The 21,098-nt window shown below is 37.3% G+C and overlaps 1 protein-coding gene across 1 annotated transcript in view; it reads right to left on the bottom strand.

Annotated features, from left to right (window-relative positions):
- ARHGEF26 (Rho guanine nucleotide exchange factor 26) overlaps positions 1–21,098 on the bottom strand; it is a 133,549-nt gene that overhangs the window by 21,049 nt on the left and 91,402 nt on the right. The window contains exons 10-11 of the mRNA XM_012437140.2: positions 20,514–20,603; positions 12,529–12,683 (exon numbers count right to left, since the gene is read on the bottom strand). Coding sequence (XP_012292563.2) covers positions 12,529–12,683; positions 20,514–20,603 — 245 coding nt within the window. The remainder of the gene's footprint in view (positions 1–12,528; positions 12,684–20,513; positions 20,604–21,098) is intronic.

Genomic DNA, 21,098 nt, shown 5'->3' with positions numbered 1-21,098 from the left:
AAATAATTGTCACATAGTGGATGAATATGCAATAAATTCTAATATACTCTAGGAACATCAAATAATTACCTCATTTAATAATAAATGCAAATGCATGAAGTCAGGGGAGCTTAGAGAAAAGAAAAATCCTTGTACCTAATCAAGTACACTAGGAATTTCAAAACAGGACACTTTGCTCAAGATTTCTTGGAATTAATTTGACTCAGCAGTGGATATCTGTCAACCACTCCCTTGTAATGTTCCTTGAAAAACTGCAGTCTTTTCTAAAATTTAGTTTGATAGATTCTCCCCTCAAAAAACAGTAAATGCAGTTATCTATAAAAGCAAAATACTGCCTTCTGATCAAGCCTAATTGTTCCTAGGATAGTAATCTGTATTAACTAAAAGTCTGTGTGGCATGATTATCTCCAAAGCTCTCCTGAGATTGCCTACAGACCAGCACACCCACACCTGGATATGTCAAATATTTGTTACCTCCAAAATGAGACTTATCAAAGCAGACGTGACGTTTACAAAGAGGAAGCTGAATAATATGCTTTACAAACAAATATGGTTATTTCTTAAAAGACTGGTTTTATAGAAACAAAGCAGTCAATTTTTAGCAGCATAGAACAAGTTTATAATGTTGTATAGATACTATATCAGACATGCATTTAACAGCACAGAACTCAGGATAAAACCCAAAAACCAGGATAAAGCAGCGAACATAACAAAACCTCAACAGCAACAGTATCAAGAGCAAGAGAAAAAGGATGAACTGAGGTTTCCTTGTTACCATTTTCTCTCTGCCTCTTCTGATTACTCTTTTGGTCCAATTTACAAGTTAAAAAAGATAACCTGTTAGTCAAAGGCACCTGTTTCCACTTAAAAACAATTCTGCTTCAGAAACAGAAATGGAAGCAACCTAATATTGTGAACGTGGGGTAAGGCCCTAAACAATGACATGTGCATAGGTATCGTAGGTTTTTCGAAAGAAATAGAAGTCAAAGAAATGTATATGCTAAAAAGTCATCATTTGAGATGACTCAAGTTCCAAAAAGTTGTCAACATAAAGTGGTTTCACCTATCAAGTCATTCCAATAGAATTCAAGACCAAGGGTTTACAGAAAATGAATATAAGCTAATATGAATAAACTCTTTAAAGTTTTTTTGTTTTGTTTTTTGAGATGGAGTCTCGCTCTGTTGCCAGGCTGAAGTGCAGTGGTGCACTCTCAGCTCAATGCAACCTTCACCCAGGTTTAAGCAATTCCCTGCCTCAGCCTCCCATGTAGCTGGGATTACAGGCATGTGCCACCTCACGTGGCTAATTTTTGTATTTTTAGTAGAGACCAGGTTTCACCATGTTGGCCAGGCTGGTCTGAAACTCCTGACCTCAAGTGATTAACCTCTCAAAGTGCTGGGATTACAGGCATGAGCCACTGCGCCCACCCAGTTTTCTCATTCAAGAGCCATCAAAGCTTTAAATTTTTGTCTTTTGGGGATAAAGACAGAAGTAGATGTTTTTAAACGTTTATTAGTTGTTCTCTTAAGCAATGACAACTACAATATCACTGATTAAGAGCCAGGGTGGCTGCTGGGCTCAGTTTATGCCTATAGTCCTCTCAAATGTCCAGTTTGAATGATGAACTGGCTGCTCTAATCATAGCTATATGATTTCACCTCAAGTATTTATTTCCACACATCTGCATAAGTGTGTCATTAAATACACCTGAACAAGGATTTTGGTCCACTGGACTTCTAGGTCCAATATAAAATGCAGGAAACATGTTGGACTTTTTTGTTTTGTTTTTTGAGATGCAGTCTCACTCTGTAGCCAGGGCTGGAGTGCAGTGGCGTGACCTCGGCTCACTGCTACCTCTGCCTCCCGGGTTTAAGCAATTCTCCTGCCTTAGCCTCACAAGTAGCTGGGATTACAGGCGCTTGCCACTGCGTCCAACAAATTTTGTGTATTTTTAGTAGAGAGGGGGCCAGGCTAGTCTCTAACTCCTGACCTTGTGATTCGCACACCTCGGCCTCCCAAAGTGCTGGGATTCCAGGCGTGAGCCACGGTGGTCCGCCCTTTTTTTTGTTTGTTTTAAAAGCAATTTACTACCAATCGTCCAATATCCAATACTGTTATTTGATCTAGGCCAGTAAACTTCTGTATTACGTAATAAATAATGTAGGTGTTTACACCTTTACTACTCTTTTAGGGACTCTAACATAAAAAGAAACAATTCCATTTAATAGCAGTGAGGTAAATAGATTTATCCTTATTGGCTACTAATTCAAACCCAGTGGGACAAAAACTGAAAGAAAAAAAAAAAACTGAGGCTGGGTGCAGTGGCTCATGCCTGTAATTCCAGCACTTTGGGAGGCCGAAGTGGGCAGATCACAAGGTCAAGAGATTGAGACCACCCTGACAACATGGTGAAACCCCGTCTCTACTAAAAATACAAAAATTAGCCGGGCGTGGTGGTGTGAACCTGTACTCCCAGTTACTTGGGAGGCTGAGGCAGGAGAATTGCTTGAACCTGGTGGGTGGAGGTTGCAGTGAGCTGAGATCGAGCCACTGCTCTCCAGCAGCCTGGCAACAGAGCGAGACTCCGTCTCAAGTGAAAAAAAAAAAAGTAGAAAGAAAAGAACTGAAAAAAAGAACAAAAATTGAAAAGCAGCTCACTCTTGCTTGCTAGCTCTGATGTTCTCACGCACATACACACTTACACACTTTATCTCATGAAGATTTGAATGATTACTGAAATACTGAAATTCGTTCTCTTACTGTCAGCCAGCACCTATCTCTTCTTAATAGAGAGTAACTGTTAAAACGTGTGTTCAGTAGAAAGCGGAGAGGAAATTCTATAGCCAGGTGCAGCTATTTAAAGCCCATTTCCCACCTCTGCTTACTTACCCATGTCTAGTAAGTGTGGAGCAGGCTAAACAGGGTTGGGAAAGAAACTCCTTTCCTGAGGGAAGCTGATGGTAATCAGACTTCCCTATATTTGTCTCTATCATTTAACAAACATATGGTTTACATAGCTTCTGAAACAATTTGGAACATGTAACGAGGAAGTTAAAGTGCTCAGAAAAGGGCAAATGGAAAAACCATCTTTCCTTGCATGGAGAAGTTTATATGGAGACTTCCTTTGATTGTCTTATATGTGCTCCAAGTTTACCAGCTGCTCATCAAGGCGTCTGCATTGTGAAAGCAGTGGCTCCTATCAGGTGCTTCCACTGAATCAAATCTATGTAAATCTGTTGCTTGGAGTTTAAACAGTGATGGGTTCCTTTGTTGAAATCCACTTAAGGTCCTAGTAACCTTTGTTGAGATTTCTTTCTTTTCTGGCTTTTAACAAAATAAAGAACTACTAGTAGAGAAAAGGATATGATGATAAACACATATTCTAATTGTGTTCTTCCTCTGGAAGGCATTCTTTGTTAAGCAGGTCTGACAGTGTTTGGTTCTACTATATGCAACATAACATCAAGGGCAGAAAAATGATACACCTTACTGTGAGCAGTGGCTTTCTTGAGGAGATTATTATGTAGCACTTTAAGTTTCTGTCCCATAATTTCTATAAAGGTTAGAATTTTCATACTTAGCATATATTTATTACCTTGAAATCAGGAAGGCATTTAAAAATTTGCATACAACTTGCATACATTTTTAAAATACCAAAGCTACATATATGCATATGCAGTAGTTTGCATGGGAATAAGAGATGCCAACTTCAGCACAGTAGGTACTCTGGGGAAGAGGAGGAAGAAGGGCTGATGGTAGAAGAACTTTAGGTAATCTGAAGTGTTTTTATATATTTTTTTGTTAAAAAAAAGGGGATCTGACGCTAATATGGCAAAAGTTAGTATCTGTTAAGTATGGATGATAGGTATGTTCGTGTTTGATAATTTTTTACAAGGTTGAATCATTTTACAACTAAAAAAATTTAATAAAAAATACATAGATGTGACTGCTATCATCACTCTAGGTGTCTGTGGCTCCTTAAGGAAGCAACTGAAGTCCTGATAATGGAATGCTTTTTCTGCCCTCTAACAATTAATTCTTTGCAGATGACATCATTGACCAAAAATATACTATCAAGTGAGACTGAATTCAGTACAGTGATTAGATGTTTTCAAAAATGGCTTTTTCTGCTGGGTGCAGTGGCTCACACCTGTATTCCCTGCACTTTGGGAGGCCAAAACAGGCAGATCACCTGAGATCGGGAGTTTGAGAACAGCCTGACCAACATGGTGAAACCCTGTCTCTACTAAAAATACAAAATTAGCCGGGCGTGGTGGCACATGCCTGTAATCCCAGCTACTCAGGAGGCTGAGGCAGGACAATTGCTTGAACCTGGGATGCGGAGGTTGTGGTGAGCTGAGATTGTGCCATTGCACTCTGGCCTGGGCAACAAGAGCAAAACTCCGTCTCAAAAAAAAAAAAAAAAAGGCTTTTTCTATATATGAATAACACCCAGTTAGAATATAAAATAAAGATGTCACTTTATGATAGCCATAAAACCCATAATATATTTAGGATTAAACTTAACAGGTTTCTTCTGTACACAGACAATTTTAAACAACTTTAGAACAAGACTCAAATTAATGGATAGAATAGCTTGATATTATAGATATCAATGCTTCCTAAATTAATATATAATTTAAACACAATCCAATGAAAACACAAGTAAGGGTTTTTTGAGAGATGGCAGGGAATGGAAATAGTTGATTATAAACCACAGAAAAAAATTAACATGCAGAAATAGCCAGAAAGATTGTGGAAAAAAAGAATAAACTAGCCTTATGATGTATTCAAACATACTATAAAGCTGCAGAAATTCAAATCTGGGACAAGGGCATGAGTTGACTGATGGATTAGTGAAGCAGAATAGTGGGTTCACGAGTTGACATGGACATGTCTGGAGATCAAGTATATACCACAGAGGTGACATTTCACATCTCTGAAATAATAATGGATTAATCAATAAATAATACTAGGATGTTTGAGGAAACATATCAAATTGTTTTTAAAAGTGGATCCCAATCTCACTCCTAAAACCAGGATATTTCCTTGGACCCAAGCTCTGGGTGGGTAAGAGTTGTAAAGAAGTGAGTGACAGGACAGGTCTTTCTGCTGGATACAGATCTATAAGAGCCTGCCTTGTGGTCAGAGAGGTGCTGTTTAAACATGTATATACCCCCTTAGGGCGAGTTCCCATCTTAATCCTTATTAGCAAGCATTTTAGGTACTTAACACAGATGAACAGGAATAGGAAACAGGCTAACTTAGCAAGATGAACCCAAGAGGGTGAAAGGTAGGATGGTGATGGGGAGGCAAGGGAGATGATTAGACTGTACAAGCCAGTTTTCCCACAACCCACGTCGCTTAGCCCCAGCTGTAAGTATAAGTCTCACGCACCCCCTTACATTGTTTTAGAACTCTCTTTTATGGTCCATATCTGACAAATGGAAACCCATGCAGCACTTCCAGTTTTTCCTTTTGTAGAAACGTTTAATTTAAAAGAAAGATGCTATTGAGATTTGTCACTAACATCAGTATTATATGATTTTTGGCATATATTCTCAAAATAATGCCATTGATTTTTACCTATTCAGTACTTGCCTTTTCATAGGCTTTTAAAACATTCACACAGCGTCTCTGTCCTGAAAAAAATCTTTACTAGAATGTGGTGGTGCCATGACAAGTGTCTCCTGAGTTAGCAACTGCCTGCATTTTTCAGATCCTTGTGCTTACAGGCCAGTGAAGTGGCTTCCCAAGGCTACCACGGCCCATCACTCAACCAAATCAAACACCCGGATTTTGCCATTATTTCTCCTTGTGTGTGTACAGAATCTAGTGACATTGAGCAACTGTGAATCCTAAAACTCATCTTCTAATGCCTTTTGTGAATTTTCTATGTCATTCTTCTTTGGGAACACTCTCCAAGCTCCTCTTCTAGACTATCTTACATTAAATCCCTCTGAGGAATTTAACTGGATACACAAGAGTTGGGGTTTTATAAGCTCAAAGGAAATTCATCCATATGTATGAGAAAATCTGTTCTGTAGATTTCAACTTGTTTCCCTTCTCCTTCTAAAAAACATGATTCCTAAACCCTCATACTTGATCTTGTGCTTATATACTAGTCAAACTTTGCTGAGATGAAGGACATTGAATTTATGCTGAAATTTATTTTAAGTCGAGATTAAAAATTTTTTTCACATGACTGAGGTTGATTTCCATTTTACAGCTTGGTTTTAGAATTATACTACTAACATGTTTTTGGTGGAATACTATACAATTTTAAAGGAATGAAGTACAGCACAGCAGGTAAAAGTACAGCCATGATTTGGAATGTCTGAGAAACCCGGTCTATCACTCACTGGCTTTGTGAACCCAAGGAAGTTACTGATCCTCTCTGTACTTTAGTTTTCTCATCTGTAACGTGGGACTAATAATACCAGACTCACTGGATTGTTGAGAGGATTAAATGAGATAATACATTTATTACCTCATTGTGTATAAGGCTTTTACAATCATGCCGGACTTACAGTAAATACTTAGTAAAATGTCAGCTAATTTTTTTTTTCATTTTCCCAACAGAATGCCATCCATTTAAATTGCTGGCATTTTGTTAAAAGCCTGATAATTATATGTGTTTTGCAAATCTGCAGGTGGACCAAGCATAATTAGAGCTGAATACTCATGTCAAGAAATCCACAATTTGGCAAGTGCTCAGACCAGTAAAACAAGGCACAATATTTATCCAGAAACTGATTTCAAATAGCCTTACTTGCTCATTTCCTCAAGATAATTCTGAACATTTGTAATAATCTAACAAACATGCCACACACATCCCATTTTATTGTTAATAATATAACAAATAGTGGAGATGAGATCCCCATTCTTCAATATGATAAAGATCTTTTGTGATTCACTGCCACCAAAAAAGACAGCCGATGACCCAGAAAAGGGCCAAGAAGCCCCATCCCTGTCACCATGGACCACCAGATGCCACAGCCCAGCACCTCTGTGGTTGCCCAAGGGATGCTCTGAACCCACAGTCCTTGACAAAGAGGAGATGGACAGTTCTGAGAGGCTGTCAGCACCTTACTGAAGCTCTCTCCCTGGGATAAGCAGAAGTAAGCAAGCCCTGAAGAGCAGGCAGGCAGCTTCCTAAGTGGGTAACAAGGCTATCCAAATTACAGAGCAACCCCACACTCCAACTCAGGAGCACCGCACCACTGACTTATGTCAACAGAAAGGAAAAATTTACTATTTATTTTACTTTTTTCAACCACCATGTTACAGTGTCTCCTAATCACTGTGAGGAATAGCGCAAAAAAACTGCTACAACATGTACACGATTTATACCCATTTATAAAAGAATAAAAGTAGATCAAAAGTTATTCCTCACTCACGTGCTGCCTGACATGGGTTTCATGAAGAGGGAAAGGCACAGAGTTAAAGGCATTTATTCCCAAACTGCTTTTGTTCTGGAGGCCATAAATTCAGGTCTGGTCCCAGAGTATGCCATACCTTCAGCTAGGCAGCAATTATGTAAAGGTTTAAAATCATCTTTTTAAATAACAAAATATTCTAGAAGCAGAAGGGCAATAATTTGATTTATGGCAAAATCTTTAGAGAGAGAAACACAGTATCAAAAATAATCTTAATGATAGCACGTATCAGTTACTTAGCAGGACTATTCATATTCACTGTAGTAAGAGCTTTATGTGCATTATCTCATTTAATTCTCACAGAAACTCCATGATGAAGATGATGTTATTATCCCCATATTACAGAGAGAACACTGAGGCTCTGAAAGATGAGAAGTAACTTGCCCAGGATTTGAGCTCAGTTCTTTCTGACCCCAGGCATCGATATTGTGCTTCTCAGTAGTGGCAGCTTTCAAAATTTAACAGCAAAGCCAACTCTCCTAACATATGCAGAGGAATATTCCTCGTAACATCAGAGGAACCAAGAGTGCACAGGACAGCGGGAAAAAAAAGGAGCAAAAAAGAAACAGAACTCTCATTTCTTTTCCACCCTATCTCGCCATCTTGAATTTAGAACTCAATACCAAAATAGTCAGGAATAACCAAGTTTCATGTGTTCCAGGAATAAAAAAGCTTTCAATCATTCTTACTGCCCTTCCTTTAACCAAGATACTCTTAATTTCCCTAGGAAGGAGTTTATTCTGCAGATGAAGACAGATGTCAGATGATTTCAGCCTTCTATAATAGGGAAGAGCTTTCTCATGGAAAAAGCAAAAATGGCACCAAACCAGGCCATGAACCTTTCAAGGGAGCCTGCATAGCTTTAAGCCACTGGGTATTCGAACTACTTGGGAAAATCCAAGTTCAAACTTAAGTCCTTGACCTTATGATAATAACCCAGTAGGTTCGTATTATAGAAAATTTTATAAAACCTGAAAAAAATTTAGAAAACCTTTTTATGAAACCTGAAAACTTGTAACATGTCATGGGGCTCAAGCTATGTCAGTATATACGTATTTATGGCACCAGAAATCAGGAAGTTGAAATCTCCTATCTTAGTCTGCAGGAAGGAAATTCTATGAAAGGGAAACTCTTCTGCAGCTTCTGACGCTAGATTAGCTAATGGTAGAGTAAAACTCGCAAATGTGATTTGGTACTGGTTCTAGTTTTCTCCTAAAACCCATAAAACTATAAAAACATTCAACAAAAGCTTACTTTGGAAAAGATGTTTCTCAAAACAAAAAAGGTGTACGTTTCTATGCTTTTTCCCCCAATATCTTTATAGGATGAGGGGAAAAGTGAAATATTCTAGAAAAATACAATGAAGAATTAATGAACATAAAGAAATTGAGCCTTTGGAAGCAAAGACTCAGATTAGAATCCTGGCTCTGCTAAAAGACCTTAAAAAAGATATTTTATCTCTCTTTTCCTCAGTGTCTTCATCTATGAAATGGAAATAATCCTGGCCTCCAGAAGTGTGAGACAATAAATTCTGTCTGTCTTAAGCCACTCACTTTGTTCGTGGCACTTCAATATAGCAGCTGTAAGAAACTAACACAATGAGGAAACTAATACAGGAAGGAAAATTTTGCTTTTAGCTTCAGGTGAAATTGGTAGAGAAGACCGAAGCCAGACAGAAGGGACTATATCTTACAAATAAACCTTTTAGGAGTTTGAATCTAGTTAAGTTTGGATTCAGTTTTGTATTTCAAAACTAGGGACAATAGTACTTAGAGCACAAGGTTATACATGAAGGTATAGTCTGTAATAAGTCTTAGATATAATAAGTTGTTATTAGGCACAAATTGGATATTATAATGTTACTCATTAATCTATGAGTATAACTTGACAATCTATTACTTTTATAATACAATATTACTATTCTTGCTGCGTCAGTCTGATAGATTTACACACCTTCACTACTCCAAAGGCAAAGCTGGTTTGGTTTACTACCATGCTAGTACTGTGGTTTTCAATTAGCAGTAATTTGCCTCATGGAGACATTTTTGGTTGTCACAACTAGAGCAGAGGGGGCTGCTACTAGCAAACAGTGGATATAGACTAGGAATGCTGCTAAAACATCCTACATTGCACAGGACAGTCCCTACAAGAAAGAATCCTCATGCCCAAAACGTCCATCATGCCAAGGTTGAAAAGTCTGCTCTTACAGTAGCACCCAGATAACTTCTAGTCAAAGTTTCAAATACCAAAGTGTTCATATTTTCATCCAGAGTAGTCAATCATGTATCTTTTTGAAATTTGGTAGAACCAGACCATTAATAGTGACTCATTAGCAGCTCAGTGTTAATGAAAACATTACATTTTCTTTTAAAGAGTGAGGCCTGCACCCACAGCCCCAGCTACTCAGGAGGCTGAGGTGGAAGGATTGCTTGAGCCCAGGAGTTTGAGGCTGCAATGTGTTATGATCATGCCTGTGAATAGCCACTGCACTGTAGCGTGGGCAACATAGCAAGGTCCTGTCTCCAAAAAATAATTAAAAATAAAAATAAACTTTCTTTTAGTGTTCTAAAAAAGTGAAAATTCCTGTTCACAAAGACATCCTCACAGCCACTCATCAAGCCAGCTTTACAAGCACTAGCCGTGATACATGCACTAGCTAGTGGAGGGGGCCACACACCTCAGCAATCTATGGAATGTGCTCAGTATAAACCATCTGCCAGTCGGGATCAGAGGAGGAAGAGTAACTGTCATCCCGAGCAACCTTTCCCAGGAGTTGAAAAACCTCCCTGAAGACGAAAACCACTGGAAACCCAGCAGCTAAGTTCCCTGACTGAAACCTAGAACTACAATTAGGCAGTGGGTGGCTAGATCAGTCATCCAGTGCTGGCACAGGTGATTTTCCTTTATCTGTAACTTGTAGCCAAGCCTGAATTATTGCCTTGCTCAGGGTTGTTGTATCTCCTTTACTGTTGCCTCCGGCATGCAAAGCATTTGCAGTCACCTCCTTGAAGCTATCATGTAAATATGGTCAGGCATACTGTACATTCTTAACCAAGTCTGTTTATCAAGCTTCTGTGGTCCGCATGTCACCTCACCACATACTCAGGTCATAAACAATTTAGGTCTCCAATACTATTCCCTAAGGGCACCCTAGAAATATAATGAACTAATTGGCAAGGCAAGAAAATTCATTTTGGTAAAGGCCAAGTTAGGGACTCAGGTTGTCCTCTCCATTGAAGCTGTGTATCTTGCTTTAAAAAAAAAAGTCATTGATCTTTGTTTTATTAATAATGCAAGTTCAAATTTACCTGAGCAAATAAATGGGGGATAGCTGGGAGAGCAATGTTAAATATAATGGCAAAACCATCTGTGAAGGGCAAAGTATGCTGCTAAGTAGAATAGCATATACCTTAATTCTAACTTTCAATAGTCTATATTTATTGACTAGTTCTGTGCAAATTCAGGAACAAAAGTCGCACTGTACTGGTTTAAATACCTTTAGTGTTTTCATTAAGTCACCAAAAATCATCATAATTAAAATTACATTTATATTTAACATTGGCTTGGTAATGTCAGTGTATATTTTATCATTTAAATCAAAAATTTAGTTAATGCTCTTGGTCCACTGAGACAGAACAAATATTTCAACAGCTGGAAGACGTTAAAAGTCAAGAGTTCTGACATTTGGAGAGACATATATAATTACTCTCCCCTAAAAACAAAACATCCTGGAGAAAGCCAAGAAAAAATGCTATCTCATAGGAAACCAACACAACACAAAAACATAAAAATTATAATTCTTCTCCAATCTTTATTTATCAAATTTACTTAGCTACTAGAACTATTTAAACTGCCCCAGGTAAGATAAATAATTTTTCCTTGGAGATATGGAAACAGTATTTTCCTAAGTATGAAAAATAATTATCAGCATTTTATGTATCATTTCATATTATGGCTTTTTAGGGAAGACCATACTAACTTTTCATTTCAGCTAGACAGTCACTCGGCTGAAATAATTCATAATATGGTCTGATTAAAAGGAACAAAAAGAAAAGCTCAATCTGTTTCAATTTAGTTTGAATTTTCAAGCTATAAAGTCAGCAACTCAGAACCAGCATTTAATTAAATATTTCATGATGCATTTGGACATCTATTTTGTATTTTCATAGGGATCTGTTTCTATCATTCTCTTCACCTTGCCTCAATTGCACCCCAGGGCCACCCCTGCTCTCACCACGTGCCATCAATTCAGCCCACCATTATTTCCCTCATATGTGGAAATAACAGACCACAGATTTATGTTTCCACTCTAAGTTCGTATTCTAGAAAAGATGGAATATTTACATAGAACCTCACATGTATTGGGTGCATTTAATAAAATATGTTCCCTAGAGAAAGACAGAGCTGAGGGTGTGTGTGTAGAAGAGGAACAGTTTGAGAGAAGAAATACTGCAAAGAAAAGGTTTTTACAACATTCTTCATTGACGTCTCACCAGAGTTGGACAAAAATACACGGCTAGAAACCTGAAGTAAGAAGAACAAACACTCTGCCAATCAAATTATTTACTTTACTCTCTTCAGAAGGGAGTATGGCTCACACCTTCCCAGTCACAGGGGAACGTTTTAGACTAAGAATCATTAAAAGAAGTGCATTTTAAATTAAGCTAAGAGGAGCACTAGAGTTGTTCCCCAGCCTGTTCTCAACTGGACCAATTTTTTTTCTGTTTTACACAAAGGTTTTATGGTAGAAGAAGTCTGAAAAACACTGAACGAGAAGAAAACCAATGCTGCCTTCCCAGGGATATTATAAGAATTGAATGATATAAATGCGCAAAATGCTTAGAACAGTGGCTTGCACACTGCAAAAGCTCAATAGAGATTGGCAAGAATTATGATGCAGATAATGATTCAAATCTGAACTACATAAGCAATTTAAAGAAAATGAACCACAGATGCTATTATGATTCAGTATGTAGAAACTGTAGTTCTAACACCTCTAGCTTTTAAAGGATGATCACCCTAACAGGTATCTGGATGATAGAACTTGAAAACTGGATGTCTAGTCAGCAACAGCAGATAAAGACGTACCTCTTCTTCTTGGTGATAATGAGCACATCATTAAAGAGAAAGAAGTAGACTTGCTGTTTGGATGTCCTTCTTGAGAAAAGCACAGTGTCTTCAACATAGGCTGTCAATTCACCTCTTTTTACCAACCACCGGGAAGAGGAGACTAAAGGAAAAGGCTGCAAAAAGAGAAAAACCCAGTGGCCAAAGCCAAATTAAAATCCTTTTAAGATTACTGAAAGTACAATATAAAACTTACATTCAAACAAATGATACTTAGCACAGTATGCATCATTGTTTTATAGACATATAAAACAAATTAAAATACAGAAGTACAGTGCATTCTTCAAAAAAAAATGAAAAAGAACAATGTATCTTCCAATATAAAAAAAAACTATCAACTTCCCAATATGAAACTAAAACTCAATAAGAAAATGTTATTGGAGCAATAAAAAATTATGGCCCTTCTATTAACTCTCAAGTGAAAAGGGAGTTACATAAAATTGAAAAACCTAGTAATAAAATCTATCAGAATCAACTAGTTACTTTAAATATCTCAAATCAGAATCTAAAAATACAGAAAAAAACATGGTTAATGAGACAAATATAAAAGTCTACATTTACTTTATGAACTAAAAAGGTTTTTTTCAAGAGGAAAAAAACCCCACATACTTATTTTTTTTGTCTACTAATTATCTACCTAGCCATATTCTTGAGAACACCTGTTCGTAAGATCATGGTACCTTTCTTCATGGAAGTTTGTCCCTGAAAGCATCATACCACTTTATGGCTGTGAAAATGAGGTTCTTCCAAAATAATCCATCATAGTATCATAGAAAAGGCTGTATCTAAAAAAAATCACATGCTGCATTTTTTATTTTCTTTAGTCTTGTGCAAGCCAACTGGAAAACTCTCAAAACTACAAAACAATCCTTACCCTAGAAAGCTTTTTTTTTAAGTTACCAGAAATGTTTACTGCCAAAGATCTGATTTAAAAGACTACATCCATAAAATAAGCAAAAGTTCTTGGACGCATAAAACATAATGCAGAAATGTGGTGTAATCAAACATCACCCTTTTCAGGAAATAATGATTAAAAATAGCTAAAGGAAATTGAGGATATTAGAGAGGAAATGAGAAGGCTAAGAAAGGATTTCATATTTACTTTAAACTTTATAAAAAGCTTTTAGAAGTAGATTGCTTATCATTTATATACTGTTTTCTTGAAGGTCCAAAAATGAAGATAAAAGATTATGGGTAACCCCAAACTTTTCAAAACTGGCTACTAAGGGAGTTCATGAAGTTTCCAACCCCCTAAATCTCAAAATCAGACAATTACCCTACAGAAATGGCTGAGACCTTAAAGGTCAACAGATTGCTTAGATAACTTCAGCAGATTAGGCAGCACATACAAGAGGTCACCTTGTGTCAGGGTAGGTCCGGCTGAAGGGCCGTAATTACAGGAAACACAGGACTATATTGCTATTGCGTGTAACCCTACAAGATGAACCAAGGACAGTATTATGGTTAAGTTTTAGTGTACATGCTGCCCTGTGACTGTTCTGATTTAGGGGATGGAGAAAGAAAGGTTTTTTAATTGTTTTACTGTTTTTAAAGCAGATTAGTTTTTACAGAGTCCTCATACTCCACTACGGGCAGAACTAAATTTCTACCTATAAACACCTAAAATTGACAATGGCTTTCAATATATCTATGCTTCTTTTGAAAACAAAGTCCAACATTACATATAGTGTATGTTTCAAATTTATTGTTAGAAGACTGAACTCAGGTTTTATTAAAGAAAAGATATTAAAATGATCAAAATAAAGGAAATCAGAAAAGCCCAAAGTGAGCATGAGTGAATTCCCCTAGTAAGGAAGTGCTGAGACTAGAATTGAGGTGTGAACCAGAAATTAGAAAAAAAAAATCATGAACAAAGATATATCCTGAACAAAGATATATCCTGAACAGTACTGAAATAATGCCTATGGAGCAAAGACTTCATTCTTTTTTCTATTACCTAGTATTCTAGAAAACTAGCCTCAGCATAAAATGTAACATTTTATAGGGCAGCAAGAAAAGAAAAGAGCTGCTAAAGAGCAAATAATATTTTTTAATGTTGAGATAAAATTTACATAAAATTTAGTGGTTTGTAGTATGTTCACAATGGTGTTTAATAATCACCATTAACTAATTCCAGAACATTTTCATTACCTCAAAAAGAAACCCCACATGCAATGAGTAGTCATCCTCCAGTCTTCCTCCCCTAAGCATCTGGCAACCACTAATCTACTTTCTAACTCCATGGATTTGTCTATACTGGACAAGTCATATAAATGGAATTATGCAACATGTGATCTTTGAATTTGGTTTCTCTCACCTAGCACAATATTTCCAAGGTTCATCAACACAACATGTATCAGAACTTTATTCCTTTCTCTGCCTAAATATTTTACTATCTGCATATACCACATTTTGTTTATCAGTTCATCCACCGATTGGGGTTATTTTCACTTTCTTGGCTATTACAAATAATGCCGCCATGAAAACTCATGTATACATTTTGAAGTATCTCTTTTCAGTTCTCTTGGGTATATACCTAGGAGTGGAACTGCTGGGTCATATAATAACTCTTATGTTTAGATTTTTGGGAAACCACCAAACTGTCCTCTATAGCATAAAGACTTTTTAGCACTTCAGAGTTCTTCATTTTGTCTGTTATATCTTGGATTTCCATTATTAGCAAGGCCCCAATATGGCAACCAGCAAAGCCTTCTGCCAACTAATACACCACCACTTTACTCAGTGACACTGAATGTATGTCTCATAAAGCAGCCTAACAACCCACAACTTCTCCATGGGCTTATTCATAAGGTCAAACTTTCCATCATAAGACAAAAAAATAAAAATTCTTCCTGATTCTATAGAGGCAACTTTTAAAGAAAGCTGTTTTCTCGTGGAGAAAAAACAACACTGGATTTGAGACACAAACTAATTTCTGGTTTTTGATCTTCTTGGTTTAGTGACCAGCTTTTTCTCTACAACCATCATTTTCTTTCCTCCCATCTCAGAGGATAAGCTCTTCGGGCTTCAACACTCTGCTTTCAGCTCTAAGGCCTTATTCCCTTGATTTCTTTCCCTCTCATTAGTATTCTCTCCTTCCTGGCTCATTTTCCACAAACTATCCTGAAGACTATTCACTAAAAATGGTCCCATGACTTTGTGTATTCTCTAGTTTTTATCACTGCCTTATCCTCTTAATAGTCAAGTTTCTGGAATGAAAAGTCTAATCTGCTTCAACTGCTTCATATCCCATTCATTCTTCAATGCACCCACCACATCTATTTAACTGTTCTGATAAACATCTCAATAATGTTTGCTGCTTGTTACTATAAATCAGATCTGTTTCAATCCTTTATATCTCTTAAATAATTTAATTTTCAAAATAACTCCATGAGGGAAAGTATTAAATCAGCTTCATTTTAGGGTTCAGAAAACCAAGACATGAAAAGGCAAGTGATGCCAAGGTTGTACGGCTAGTAAGTGGTAGAGCTGCTACTGCAGCTCAGGCAGGTCAGCTCCAGAGCCTGTGCTCTAACTTTATACCAGCTTCCAAAGTTCCAATCCAGGGATGCTTTCCACTCCTCTCATATTACTGCAGTTTAGCACTTGACAGTCTTCCAGAAATTCACAAACAGAATTAAAAATGAAAAACATGTGTGAAATGAAAATGAAACACACACATACATGCCCTACAAAATTTATTTTCCTCCAAATTAGAAAAATATCCACATTATTATATAGTCATTGTTAAGAATGTAGACTCCAAAGATTTGAATCTAGACTTTATGTTATCTTGGCGTATAACCTTGAGCAAAGTACTTAATCTCTCTAGCTTCAGGTTCTTCATCCATAAAATGAAGTTAATAATAGGATACTTTACAGGGTTCATGTAAGAATTAAATCAGACAAATGTGAAAATGGCACTACTTAGTAAATTTGCAACCGATATTCTCATAATAGGAGCACTTATGGCCATACCATAAACCAAATATGGCCAAAATAGAACTTATCACCCCAAACTTGTTCCTCCTCCTGAATTTCCTGAGTGAGTGGATGGCTCTCCATCCAGTCAACACAACAAGGCACACTAACTGACCACTGACCACCACAGGTAATGACTAATAACTAGTTTCATCTGCATCTGTCCAAAGATTTCATCTGCAAAAGCAAACTGTATTATTTTTTACATGTAAGCCTTACTTTTTCCATTGAATAATATATAAGAAACTTTCCATAAAGTTATCTCAAATTCTGCTTTATTCTGAGTGGTATCACATTATTTGGGTGTACTGTAATTTATTTAATCAATCCTTTGATATTTAGATGTTTTTCCTCATCTTTCAATATTATAAACACCACTATATTAATAGCGGTCTGTGTATAATTTTATACATTCATGAGTACATCTGTAGAATAAATTCTTAGAAGTAAAATTGCTGAGTTGTAATAACTTGCACTTGTAATTTTGATAGTTATTGCCAAATCGCACACCACTGAGGGTGTAACAATCTTTCCCACTAGCAACATATAGAAATGACTTTCTATTTCCACCAACAAAATGTATTACCAAAGTTTTGAATTATTTATAAATCTAAAAAGTGAAGTTTGTTATTTTTATTATCTGCTAATCATCAATTAGCAATTTTCTTCTGAGTGAAATACAGCATCTTTTCAAAACTTTAATCACCATTTGGATTTCCTTTTCTGGTAGCAGTTTTCTGGTGCTTTTTTTTTTTTTTTAATACAACAGAAATTTATGTCTCACAGTTTGGGAGGACAGGCCAAGATGAAAGTGTCAGCAAGGCCAGGCTCTCTGAAGGTGCTAGAGAAGAATCTGTTCCAGGCCTCTCCCCTAACTTCTGGTAGTTTGCTGGCAATCTTTTGTGCTCCTTGGCTTATAGACTAGTGGGTCTTCTCTTATCACTTTGATTTTATACACCGGGGATATTTACCCTTTGTCTACATGTGAGTTGCAACTATTTTTTACACCAGTTTGCTATTTGCCTTTGCACTTTTTTCATGGTCTTTTTCCCTCTAGAGAGAAATTAAAAAAAAAAAATTTATATAGACAAATTGTAACTTTTTTCTTTTAATGACTTCTGGATTTGGAATCAGTTGGAAAAACCTTTCCCCATTGCTGAAGTTGTCTTTACTAAACACATATCTGATTGTGTCACTTCCCTGCTTAGAACTTTTCAGTGGCTCCCAAATGACCTCACTCAGCTCCTCCTCTTGGCACACAGGGCTGTCTACATAAGTATTTGCCTGCTACTGCAGCTCCACCCTGCTCCTCTTACACCCCAACTCTACCCACACTGAATACTTACAATTCCTGGGCCACAGCAGTAGAAATTGTGCATTTGTTTCTGCTCTAACACACTTCCTAACTTACCTTTCAAGATTCAGATCAAACACACCTCTGGCATGAAGCTTTATCAGACTGCTCCAAGCCCCCCATCTCTCTGTCTCTTGCTTTTAGAGCTGTCCATCTCCCTTCCATTCCAGTATTTTCCATGGTCTTGTAGCTACTGTGACAGCTGTCAACTTTGCTGACTCCTTTGATTTTCAGCAGTTTTCTACTAGACTATGAGGGCAAGGATCATGTTTTTGTTTATCTACTGCCTTCCACATGGAAGATGCTCAGTAAATCTGTTATATTTCTATAATACTTGCCATGTACTTGGATAAATCACTTAACCTTACTGAACCTCTATTTTCTCATCATTAAAATGAATTAAGTAGAAATGTCCATTGTTATTTATACTGTGTTACAAGGTCCTAAGATTTTATGAGTATTTCTAATTAGTACTAATTAGTAATTCTAAGAGTTCTAAATTAGGGGCTTCTCTGTAAATCTGTACTTTAGGCTCACAAATACTTTAATGATTGAATGAAAATAAAACAACCAACCAAAAACTCATGAACTCGATGTTAAACACTTACTTTCAATGTCCTTGGGGTTAGCATTTTTCAATTACAAATTAATTTTGGGTTCTAGATAGAGTTTCTTTTTCTTTTTCTTTTTTTTGAGATGGAGTCTCACTCTGTTGCCTGGGCTGGAGTGCAGTGGCAAGATCCTGGCTCACTGCAACCTCTGCCTCCCAGGTTCAAGAGATTCTCCTGCCTCAGCTTCCCAAATAGCTGGGATTACAGGTGCCTGTTACCATACCTGGCTAATTTTTGTATTTTTAGTAGAGACAGAGTATTGCCATGTTGGCCAGCTGGTCTGGAACTCCTGACCCCAGGTGATCTACCCAACTCAGCCTCCCAAAGTGCTGGAATTATAGGCATGAGCCACCTCTCCCAGCCTAGACAGAGTTTCTTTCTTTGAGACGGAGTCTTGCTCTGTCACCAGTGGGGAGTGCAGTGGCGTGATCTCAGCTCACTGCATCCTCCGCCACCTAGGTTCAAGCAATTCCCCTGCCTCAGCCTCCCAAGTAGCTGGTACTACAGGTACACACTACTACACCTGGCTAATATTTTGTATTTTAAAAGAGACAGGGTTTCATCATGTTGGCCAGGATGGTCTCAATCTTCTGACCCCGTGATCCAAGCACCTCGGCCTCCCAAAGTGCTGGGATTACAGGCGTGAGCCACCGCACCCGGCCCAGAGTTTCTTAAAGTAATCGTATACCAATTGACTTTCAATGAAAAAGGGGAAAGAAATAGAAATGTTTTTCATCTTTTAAAAGGAGGAAATTTAAAAAAAAACCAAAAACCTGTTGTGAGACATATTTTCCAAAATATTTAGAAACAAATTAGAACAAAAAAGTGGGTTTTTTAATTGCTGTAAATTTTTTTAATTGCTGTAAACATTATAACTATTTTTAGTGTGCGTGCATGCATGTGTGTGCATGTGTGTATCTTGTTTTTGGCAAATACCCATCATCGTCCCTTTTACAGTTTGTGTTTCCACATCTAAACCATTACAGTCAGGATGTTACAGTAGAGGAGTTTACACTGACCTGCAAGTCAGGATGTCTGGACCTTAGTCCTGATTTTATCAGCATTAGCCAAGTGACTCTGCTGACAAGTACTCTGTGGGTTTCTTTTCCTCATTCATAAAATAAAACAGTATAGCTGTACTATATCAGTGATCTTCAAATTTAGTATATATGCTGCCAAAGTAAGCATGCAGTAATCCTCACACTATATGACATGGCAGAGAATCTGCTCTCTACAGAATACCATGAAATGCTGATCTCTATTATTTGACTGCATGAAACAGAAACACTTTTACTAGGGAAAAATATGACCTGTCATTTAAAATTGTTTAATTACATTTATATGTTATAAAACTAAATAGAATCACAATCATGAGCACTCACTTAAATACTCAGCCATGAGCCAACAAAGGAATGGCCATGACCTAGATTTGCCATTAACTGTCGTCTTCTTTTTCTTTGTTCGTTTTGTCATCTGCTCAAGAGTAGTATCAGACAAAGAATAACAAGTCACACATATTCAAAAAAGTTACGGGAGAAAAACAAACTTGAAAAAAATTATCAATTTACAATCTGCTTTGTAAACAAGAAGAGGAGTATCCTTATTTAATTTAAGAGAACACTGGTCCAGCTCATGGAATATCATTGTTTTTTAGAACATTTTGAGAATACTGAAGAAATCTCCTTTCAATTCTAAAACTCTATTATTTTAGCTACCTTATTCTATTAACTATTCCCCTAAGTTTGGTGTCTTCCTGGGGAAGAAAGAATGCTTCTTAGATAATGCCTGGCTTCCGGGCCTGGAGAAAGCTCACTGTGTCTGGTACAAACAAAAGCAAAATTACCTGAAGCATTTGCTACTCCCTCTGCCAGACTCTCTCTTATCAATTTATGATCCTTCTTTGAAAACCAAATTCCTATCCACTTCATTGCCCTCAACTGTCTCTCTCTATTTAGAGAAGACTTAGACAAGAACAGTGACAAACACAGGTACGAGAATACCTTAATTTTAAATTCCAGCTGGGAGTTAATTGTGTACATCATCTCAGTCCTTTCCATCTTCCGGGCGCCCTCATTGCATAGTCGAACCAACTGGGAACACAGAAGAGTAACGAGGGTTAAAGGTCAAGGAGAGAAACCTCACTTTCAAAAGCAGAATTCTCACAGGAAATAACTAACACTTGGGAAGCCCCAGAGACTCACTTCTGACACAGAACTCACAGTTTTTTACAGTTACCACATTCATATCCAGTTAGATAGAAGTGGTGTGATTAGGATGTGAAGACAGAGGGGGGAAAAAAAGGTCACCCTATCTCAGGGAAAGCTACACCCTTCTTCCCTCTTCCAAATCAGAGCAGCTGAAGGGAGATGGTCAACTTCAAAGGCAAAATCTAAGCAGAGTGCTGTGTAAAGCATGTGACCAGTAAACTGAGTGCTGAAGAGGAAAGTGTTGCAGAACGGTCAGCAATTCTTCAACAACGGCCAAGGTAAGGCCATCAGTTACATTTCAGTTTCACTGGAAGCACTAAATTATCTACAAAGCAAAATTACCTACAAAGGACTTTCACAGTCTTTTAATGAGTACCT

Source organism: Aotus nancymaae, unplaced genomic scaffold, assembly GCF_030222135.1.
Source record: "Aotus nancymaae isolate 86718 unplaced genomic scaffold, 86718_ANA_hifiasm-v0.15.2.pri h1tg000019l, whole genome shotgun sequence".
In the NCBI taxonomy this organism is placed as follows: Eukaryota; Metazoa; Chordata; class Mammalia; order Primates; family Aotidae; genus Aotus; species Aotus nancymaae.
The sequence above is the reverse complement of the archived record's forward strand: the minus strand, read 5'-3'. Positions and strand labels throughout refer to the sequence as shown.